This window comes from Bombus vosnesenskii, unplaced genomic scaffold, assembly GCF_011952255.1.
Source record: "Bombus vosnesenskii isolate JDL3184/JDL3185 unplaced genomic scaffold, Bvos_JDL3184-5_v1.1 scf7180000013273, whole genome shotgun sequence".
NCBI classification, from domain to species: Eukaryota; Metazoa; Arthropoda; class Insecta; order Hymenoptera; family Apidae; genus Bombus; species Bombus vosnesenskii.
In genome coordinates this window covers 3,702,533-3,711,260 of record NW_022882931.1, presented here as the reverse complement: position 1 = coordinate 3,711,260, position 8,728 = coordinate 3,702,533, and the positions used below count along the sequence as shown (strand labels likewise).

At 34.3% G+C, this 8,728-nt stretch overlaps 3 protein-coding genes across 4 annotated transcripts; all 3 read left to right on the top strand.

Moving 5' to 3' along the window:
* The first annotated feature begins 2,556 nt into the window (after window positions 1–2,556).
* LOC117231648 (fumarylacetoacetase) lies at window positions 2,557–5,217 on the top strand. Of its 2 annotated transcripts, none has more exons than XM_033490274.1 (8): window positions 2,557–2,704; window positions 3,335–3,564; window positions 3,643–3,783; window positions 3,950–4,200; window positions 4,304–4,510; window positions 4,610–4,755; window positions 4,843–4,960; window positions 5,040–5,217. In XM_033490274.1, exons 1-8 carry the CDS (start codon window positions 2,621–2,623, stop codon window positions 5,114–5,116), a joined length of 1,254 nt encoding a protein of 417 aa, XP_033346165.1. In that variant the 5' UTR covers window positions 2,557–2,620; the 3' UTR covers window positions 5,117–5,217. The 2 variants fall into 2 exon arrangements, with proteins under 2 accessions (XP_033346165.1, XP_033346166.1); XM_033490275.1 differs by having other exon boundaries at window positions 2,577–2,704; window positions 3,378–3,564; window positions 5,040–5,214.
* A 181-nt stretch (window positions 5,218–5,398) lies between these two features.
* Window positions 5,399–7,082, top strand: LOC117231649 (fas apoptotic inhibitory molecule 1). Its single transcript, XM_033490277.1, has 5 exons — window positions 5,399–5,477; window positions 5,965–6,194; window positions 6,268–6,393; window positions 6,463–6,512; window positions 6,572–7,082. Exons 1-5 carry the CDS (start codon window positions 5,458–5,460, stop codon window positions 6,740–6,742), a joined length of 597 nt encoding a protein of 198 aa, XP_033346168.1. The 5' UTR covers window positions 5,399–5,457; the 3' UTR covers window positions 6,743–7,082.
* Window positions 7,005–8,696, top strand: LOC117231740. The gene is made up of 6 exons (XM_033490443.1): window positions 7,005–7,080; window positions 7,149–7,271; window positions 7,337–7,621; window positions 7,703–7,772; window positions 8,087–8,323; window positions 8,394–8,696. The coding sequence occupies exons 1-6, from the start codon at window positions 7,005–7,007 to the stop codon at window positions 8,638–8,640; spliced, it is 1,038 nt and encodes a 345-aa protein (XP_033346334.1). The 3' UTR covers window positions 8,641–8,696.
* Window positions 8,697–8,728: the final 32 nt, after the last annotated feature.

The following is an 8,728-nucleotide window of genomic DNA, read 5'->3' as shown; positions in this document are numbered from 1 at the left end:
TCGATTCACTCGCCATTGAGTAAAAGAACGAAGATGTCTTTAAACTTAAGTAAATACAAAATATCTAGGTGTATATTAATAAGGGAGACCTAAAATGTATTTATTGTAAACCTACGAATTTACTCGACGTTTTCATTTCCCGTCGACACTTACCGAGCCGTCGATAGATCTTTTTCCATTCGCAAGAAACTCGAGAACGAATGAGAACAAAATAATAAAACACAGGATAGAAGACAAAGTATATACAGAGGCGGGAAAGTAACGTGATAAGATAAAGGGTCCCATGCGATATTGTTTAAATCGTAGAACATTATCGACATTCCTGTTACGCATGATTCGAGTCAACTTTTAATAATATTCATCTAAAGCTGACGTGAGATAGAATTTGCGAATTGTAATGTAAAATCGAAACGATATCATGATGCATTAGACAATACTAGGGGAGCAGAGGGTATGTATTTTTGAAGAAAAAAAAGGAAACAAATGAATGACGTTTATCTGACCACGATTACCGATACCTGCAGAAGAGACATTCTATCGAACCGTTGTTGTTAATTGTCCATAATTTTATCAGCGTTATAAATTTTTTTAATCACCAGTCGTTGATACTGCCGACTGAATGGCTGATTTTACTTCGACGAATTCACTCGTATTCTAACGTAATTAAAGAGGACACAGAGAAAGACATTATCATATATACACACAGCATATGCACGTATATTAAAAAGTTTAGTCAAAGGTACTATATTTCTACAGGTAAAGGAATTATACAATGACACTATCTAAGTAGAGAAAAATCTCGACCCTTTGATCTGCATACATATTACACGTACATTTGGCGAATCTATAAACTTCACATTGTTGTGAATATAAACGTAAGAAGTATACCTTTGCCATATCAGTGCCGTTAATTTAACGACGGTTTTGTACATTATTCTTGTGCCCATTTCTTCTTATATCTTGACGAATCGAAGATTTGTAAATAGAAAGCCGCGGAATACGTTCCCTTCTATATTTCTTAGCACTCGTTGTACCAATATGAAAATTATTTGAGAATTATTAAAGAAAAATGATTTATGACACTAAAACATGTCACATTCTATTCTTGTGACATTGTTACTGTATATTCTACGCTGTTGTACTTTATTGTTATTCGCTACACAATTTAATGTCTTGTTATATATACATATATATGTATTTTAGTTCTACAAACTTTGAAGAACTTTAGCGTTCTATAAACTATGCACTAATGCACCTTCCAATGCACTTTTTAATGCACCTTTCATGCACGCGCACGCAATCGACAGAAAATTATAAGTTTAACGAGAAACATATAAATATCCTTTCTTTCATTTGAAACTAGAGAACCGACGAAATCGGCACAAGTATAATTAACGTTGGTCAATTCCTTTCCTTGTGATTTATCAAACTGGCCCAGGGTGATCTCATTAACCCTGTGACCTCGTTATCGTTAATTATTAGTCTAAGTTGGAGCGAGGAGAGCAGCAACAAAATCCGACGTCTTCCAAATGAGAAAGAAGGAAAGATCGAAGAGTATTATCGGTATTTAGAGATGCCTCGCGATTCGTGAAAGCAGCTATCCTTATACATTGTACGTAATTAAGCAAAAAACAAGAGAAAAAGAAAGAAAACAAGAAATACATTTATATACATACAAATAGGTGAGAAGATAATTATATATAAATATGTATATGTGTAAACGTGTGTGCAAAACTCTCCTGGCGGTAATACGAGCGAAAGAATATGGATTATACGTGGCGTTATAACGATGATTGCTGGCACGTCGTGATCTTGTTGTACGACAAGTACCACCTAATTGACCCTATTATCCACTGTATATCAATGTCTAATAAACTGCTGTTATCCCAAATTGTCAATAAGTGTTGCGTAATACTTTCTATCTTTGCTCCATCACTTACATTTATTATAACGTAAGATTTAATCTAATCACTGGATTGCAGATATTTATACGAATTCCTATTTTTACGGAGGACTAGAAATATCCAGAACTAGAGATATAAAATACAAGCAGAGATTAGTTTCGTTCACTGGATATTCTAACGAGAATAGTTTTATATTTTATGTACATTACAAACATGTTATCTTCATTACATACATTTCTGCATGTTTAAAATTAGCATAAATGCGAACAAACATCCTCAGTTTATTAATAATACTCTCAGCAAACCTTCGTACTCTAATAAAATCGATATTCCGTTTATAAACCTTTATAAACACTCAACTGAGAAAATAAAATGTTGAAATATAAAAGAATGAGACAATTCTATCAAATTATTCAATTAACAGAGATCTCGAAACGAAAATAATTATTTTTTCACATTTAACAGCAAGTTTATAAACATGAAGAATGAACAATGAACTACTTAATATATTAATTCTTTGGTATGCAGAGTTTTCTAGAAAAAAGAGAAAACACGGTGAGAAAAATTAGGAACCAGTTAGACCGGAGGCTTGTTCGTAAACAGGTGAATAAATTATCTTATGGTGGCCGGTCGACCTTGACAAGCTTCTACGCGATTATCATATATCTACATTTTGAAGCGATGTTTTGACTCAGTCGTTCAAAGCAATTGTGATCATGAAGTCTTTCGTGAAGTATCCTCCAAACTGTGATTTTCCAATTGAAAATCTCCCTTACGGTGTCTTTTCTACAAAACGCAACGTAAGTGGCATGTTCTAGTACATCATAGACATAGATATAAATTAGAATGATAGCAAAACTAGAAGAAAGTTTGTAGGTTATGTGGGTATAGAAGAAAAATTTTTTATTGAAATTATTTATCATGATAACGATTGTTGCCAACAATTGATATAATACAAAATTAATATAATATTGTTGCCATTCAAAAACAATTGTTTCATCGATATAAGTAAAACATCGGAGTGTTAGTTGAGTAAAGTGCCATCTACATGTGGGTTGGATAATAACAGGTAGAATTGGAGGCGCGTATTTACAAACGTATTTGTGAATAGCAGTAAGATAATATTTTAACGATTAAATCGATTTTTTAAATTTTCAGTTTGAATTTTTCTAAATCTGTCTATTTTTATACACTTCCAACAATTTGTTACATATCACACAACAACTAAACTTGTATAATATTTTTCTAATTAATTTTCATTGAAATTGATCATCTAGATTGTTTAAAAAAGTTATGTACTGGTTTCATGAAGAACTGACAAAACATTATTACATTTCTTTTATATTTGAATTATTAATTGTACCTACTGCCAAACTATATTATCGTATGTTGATAACATACTGTACAACGATAAATTTCAAATCTTGTAGCTTCAAAAGAGAATAGGAGTAGCAATAGGCGACAGAATTTTAGATCTATCCGCTATTTCACACCTGTTCGATGGACCATTGTTAAGAAACAATCAAGATGTATTTCATCGTGATTGCCTCAATGATTTTATGGCCTTGGGAAGACCTAGTTGGCTGGAGGCCAGAACCAAACTTCAAGATTTATTATCAATCAGTAATCCTACACTGCAAGAAATAAATACTCATTCGAAGTAAAATAAAAATTGCTCTGTTTCTCTTTTAATAAAAACGAACAAATCACATATCTTACGAACTACTCCACTTTTCAGAGTATTTGTAGAACAGAATGAAGCAACGATGCATCTACCGGCAAAAATTGGTGATTATACGGATTTTTATTCTTCCATTCATCACGCTACAAATGTAGGCACAATGTTCCGTGGAAAGGAAAATGCTCTGATGCCAAATTGGTAATTAATTGTTTTTAAATTAATCACATTTATAAGAAATTAAAAAATTAAAGATACAGAAAATATAAGCATTCGTTAAAATGTTTTAAGGATTACGTATCTTTAATTGCATTTATAAAAATAAAAAATATTTCAAGGAACCGTAATAGATTTGATACACCTGCAGGAAATATTTGCCAGTTGCTTACCATGGAAGAGCAAGCTCAGTCGTCGTTTCTGGCACGCCGATAAGGAGACCTCATGGTCAGACACTTCCTGTAGAGGGTGCGCCTCCAGCGTTCGGCCCTTCTAGATTAATGGACTTCGAATTGGAAGTAGCGTTCTTTGTTGGACCTCCTACAAATTTAGGTGACGCCGTTTCAGCATCCAAAGCTTATGACCATATCTTTGGAATGGTCGCTATGAACGACTGGAGTGGTAATTCTTCATAAATCTTATAATTTCTTTTTATGATCTTCACATAAAAGAAAATACTAAAATGAAATAGAAAAGATATGATTAATCGAAAAAATAATTACAGCGAGAGACATTCAAAAATGGGAATACGTTCCACTGGGACCTTTCGGAGCAAAAAATTTCGGAACCACAATTTCCCCATGGGTAGTCACCATGGAGGCTTTACAGCCTTTCAAAGTACCTAATGTGCCACAAGATCCAACCCCATTTCCTTATCTACAGCATAGCGAACCTTGTAACTTTGATATTAAATTAGAAGTTGACATTAAAAGTAAGCTGAATTTACGAGATTTTTATTTCATAGTGATATTTTAAAACATTGCATTTGCAATCTTTGCATGCATTTATTCTCTTCTTTTATAATTTCTAGCTCCAAATGGTATCGTTACCACTGTCTGTCGCAGTAACTATAAATACCAGTACTGGACACCCCGACAACAATTAGCTCACCACACCGTAACCGGATGCAATATCAATCCGGGTGACTTAATGGCTTCCGGTACGATAAGTGGCGAGGTGCGTCCTAAATTCTTATTCACTGTCTGCCAATTAAATCGTCGATGTCCAAGGTACACTGTTCCATCGAATCGTCGTATGTTTCAGGCTGATGATTCCTATGGTTCCATGCTCGAGCTCTCTTGGAAAGGCACTCGACCTATACCGTTAAAAGATGGGACCAACCGGAAGTTTCTGCAAGATGGTGACGAAGTGATTATACGCGGTACGTTCGCTATTTTCGTTTAAATAATAGAAGCTGTACATAGCTACGAAATTATTGACAGTTGAACATTGTTTTATAGGTTACTGCCTCGGTGATGGGTATAGAATCGGATTTGGACCGTGTTCGGGAAAATTGTTACCTCCTATTACTCAATAATTTTATTTTCTAGTACAATATAATTAAATTTACGATATCTAAAATTATAATTTGGAAATTGTTTATCATCATCACAATTGTAAAATAGTGTATGGAATAATAAAAGAATATAATATGTAAGAATTACAGATAATAAATAAATTGTTGTGTATTAATTGTTCACAATTCTATTTCATTTCTTTGAACATGTTTATTTGAAAATTAAATTTGGTTGGAGTTTTGTTGCGATGCAACATACTATGACGTAGAATAGCTGGATTATCGATCCGTGAAATAGTCGCAGGAAATTCGATCAATAAAGAAACCAGTACAGGTGAAGGTAGAGCAAGTATCAAGAAAACATGGCTGCTATGCTGTTAAAGTAAGTAAAAACTAAGAAAGTTTTATGCTTTTAAAAAGATTTCTCCATGTATATAAACAAAATAATACACAGTAATAGTTTTTATCTTTTTTTTTTATCTAAAGAACACATGAACTAATAGTCTACAATTTAGACTCTACATTACATACTATGATAGGCATTACAGGGGGACAGAAATTAGATCAATAATATCATGTTTACTAAACCAGGATTGTATCTTTATCCTGATATGATATAACTTAATTCGTTCATTTAATTAATTTATAAACCTTTGAATAATCCAGTGCATTTCACATTATATCATTAAAATTATATCATTGGATAATCAAATAGATTATGCGGATTTTGTGGTATATAATTTTGAAACTACATATTTTTAATATCATACTTTCAATCAGACTTTGAATGCCTGTAAAATAATTTTTAGATAATCTTAAATAACCTTAGAATGGTACTAAAATAACCCTGAGCAAGAAAACTTTTTTAGGAGTTTGCACACTTTGGAATCGTTGGACGAACCAACTGCAAAATGGAGCATCCCCTTAAGCGATGGAAATCACGTGATAGAATTCGAACATGGTACGGCGACGGGTCGTCGATTGGTGAAGGTTGATGGCGAAAAGATAATTTACAGAGATTGGATGTTTCATTTAGTTGGAGACGAAGTTTTCACTTTCAACGATAATAAATTCGTAATTAGGATCGATCCAATCCGAGGTGAGCACATTTCAAAATAATAACAAGCTTCTTATTTAAATTAAATATTTATTATGCGATAAAATATACGCAGGTTTGAAATATTCTTACTCACTATGGGTGAATGGGAAGCCTTACAAAAGCTTTGTGCGATCGCAGTCGAAAATCTTGGAAACCTGGTTGGCTAATGTTAGAAATGAAGAATATAGAATAGTTCTAGGTAAGTATTTTGTTAATTGCAATCTTTCTATCTGATAAAAAGATGAAAATAATAATATTTCTTTTGCAGATAAACAAACTCAAAACGTTTGGGTGAATGGCCAACAGACTGAGACTGAGGTAAAAAGAATGAATTGTCTTATAATTGAAACAAATCATAATTGAACATTCCATTCTAGAATGAATTTACCGATGATGGTGCAGAAATTTTATTTACGGTAGGAGATCTCCCAGCATCGATTAGAACTTACAGTTCTGGTCAGAAAAATATTGGAATAACATACTCTTTATGCATCGACGAGATAGAAATTGGAAAGGAAACGCTTCTTGAAGAAGATGCAGACATGTAGCACAATATATGATGGATTATTTCTACACTATGTTTTTGTTGTTTCACGTACCACAGAAGTTGGTTACACTTTGTACATACGAATCACCGTGCATTAAAATCACTGTATTCAAATTTTACAATTAAACGTTTGAACATAGCAAAAGAAAAAAGAATCTTCTTCTTGAGTTCGATTCAGGCCACAAAAGGAAGAGAAAAATTCTAACCTCAAATCCTCATCCTACATTCTTGTTATTTATTTAATAAATGAATTGTTGATCACAATGTCGATGCGGGAGAGTATATTCAGTATCGGATCCCGAATGATTCAGAGACACGACGATGACATAAGTTTCGATGGTGCATGTCAACCAACGTTCTCCACTTTTAATCTAAACGATTACAACGCTCTTAATCTTCGATTATAGTTATGAATCCTGATGACTTGCATCAAACGCACAGTGACCTCTTGCAAGAAATCTGGATGTTGACCCTAGAAAACGACATGTATGAGCGGTACCTGAGCCGACAAGATCCTCACGGTCTCAAAAGTAAAGAGTAGTATCTCTATAAATCTTTGTTAATTTAAACTAAATTTCAAATTGAGTTCATAAAGAAAATTTATCTATCGTCCAAAATTCTTATCAAGCCATCAAGAATGTCCTGGACAGAGCAAAAATCACAAGAAGAGTTACAGCACACTTATTACCAAGATCATCGCGTATGAGCTTCCGAGAAAGCGTAATAAATGTCCATGACCCTGGCAGATATAGTGTTGTTAGTACACCTAGCATTGTCAGCATGCCGTCCGTAAGTCGATTAGGAGCAACAAGCATCATGACAGTGGGAACTACAGGCGATAGCCCGAAGTCAGAATATCAAGTAAATTCATTCGAGGCCGGTGATCTGTATATATATAATCATGCTGTAGCTCTCCTCAAGGATTGAGTACTCAATGTCCGGGTTATCTAAAAAATTGCAGGACCATCTGAAAAATGTCATTGGAAAATTAATTGTAAAGTAGAAGATCTGCAAAGATATTTATGTTATCGGTAAATCCTTAGATTTCAAGTAAAAAAAAATCACTGAAAAATGAATTGTGGAATTTATAAAGATTTAGTTATCAGCCAATTCTCGGATTGCAACTAAAATGGTCATTAAAAAATTAATTGTGGAATAAAGTGTCCAAAGTATAAACTATCCATCGGTTCTAAAATCAAATAAAAGATGAATGTTTCACTACTAGAATTAACTATAACTGCAGAAACCACTCGGCCGCTTTGAACAATCTTATCAAACTACTCCGGTCTCGAATGCCTTAAACATCATAAAAATTCTTTATCGAACCACACTTTCATCCTATCAGAATCACAATAGCACATCGGATGTTTATGGCAAGAAAGGAAGTGGAGGAGATGAAACGGAAACTGGAACAGATGCAAGTGTTCGTGCGAAAAAAGAAAGCAACCATGAGGGCAAAGATCGAGGAAATCGAAATTCGGATCAGCGAGGCGCATGAATCGATGGCAGAGTTCGAATCGGAAGTGGTTGTAGAGGGCGTGGACTCTATAACAGGGAAGATTCCTGCCGAACGAGTGATCAGGTGATTGCACGTGTTTTAGAGTGTACCGCCGTATTGTGAATGCATTTTTCACGCGCGACTTCTCGCGAAGATTCATCGAAGAATGGCTGAGATCGGCGAACACGATACTAGAGAGGCTAAGATTGAAGAGCGCTACATTGAGAATGCTGATCAGAAAGGCTAGACAGCAGCTTGCTCAGAGGAAGGAACTAGGCGAGTTACTTCACGCCGTTGACTTCGAGAAATTAAGCATCGAGAACCAGGATTACGCAAAGATGCTCGAAGAAAAGAACTTGTACGTGATAGATATGAAGAGAATCGCAGGTGATCGATCTTGAACAAGTGTAAGATCTTGTACAAGATTAGGTCTGTACATTGTATTCGTAACAGGGTACTACCATCTGAAACTGACGCAACACAAGCAGA

Coding starts and splice junctions, on each gene's coding strand:
- LOC117231648 (XM_033490274.1), top strand. CDS start 2,621: ATGAAGTCTTTCGTGAAGTATCCTCCAAACTGTGATTTTCCAATTGAA. Junction 4,201..4,303: donor CGCTATGAACGACTGGAGTG/GTAATTCTTCAT, acceptor AAATAATTACAG/CGAGAGACATTCAAAAATGG. Junction 4,756..4,842: donor CCGGTACGATAAGTGGCGAG/GTGCGTCCTAAA, acceptor CGTATGTTTCAG/GCTGATGATTCCTATGGTTC.
- LOC117231649 (XM_033490277.1), top strand. CDS start 5,458: ATGGCTGCTATGCTGTTAAA. Junction 6,195..6,267: donor TAGGATCGATCCAATCCGAG/GTGAGCACATTT, acceptor AAATATACGCAG/GTTTGAAATATTCTTACTCA. Junction 6,513..6,571: donor GCCAACAGACTGAGACTGAG/GTAAAAAGAATG, acceptor ATTCCATTCTAG/AATGAATTTACCGATGATGG.
- LOC117231740 (XM_033490443.1), top strand. CDS start 7,005: ATGTCGATGCGGGAGAGTATATTCAGTATCGGATCCCGAATGATTCAG. Junction 7,622..7,702: donor AGTAAATTCATTCGAGGCCG/GTGATCTGTATA, acceptor AAAAAATTGCAG/GACCATCTGAAAAATGTCAT. Junction 7,773..8,086: donor CAAAGATATTTATGTTATCG/GTAAATCCTTAG, acceptor TCATCCTATCAG/AATCACAATAGCACATCGGA.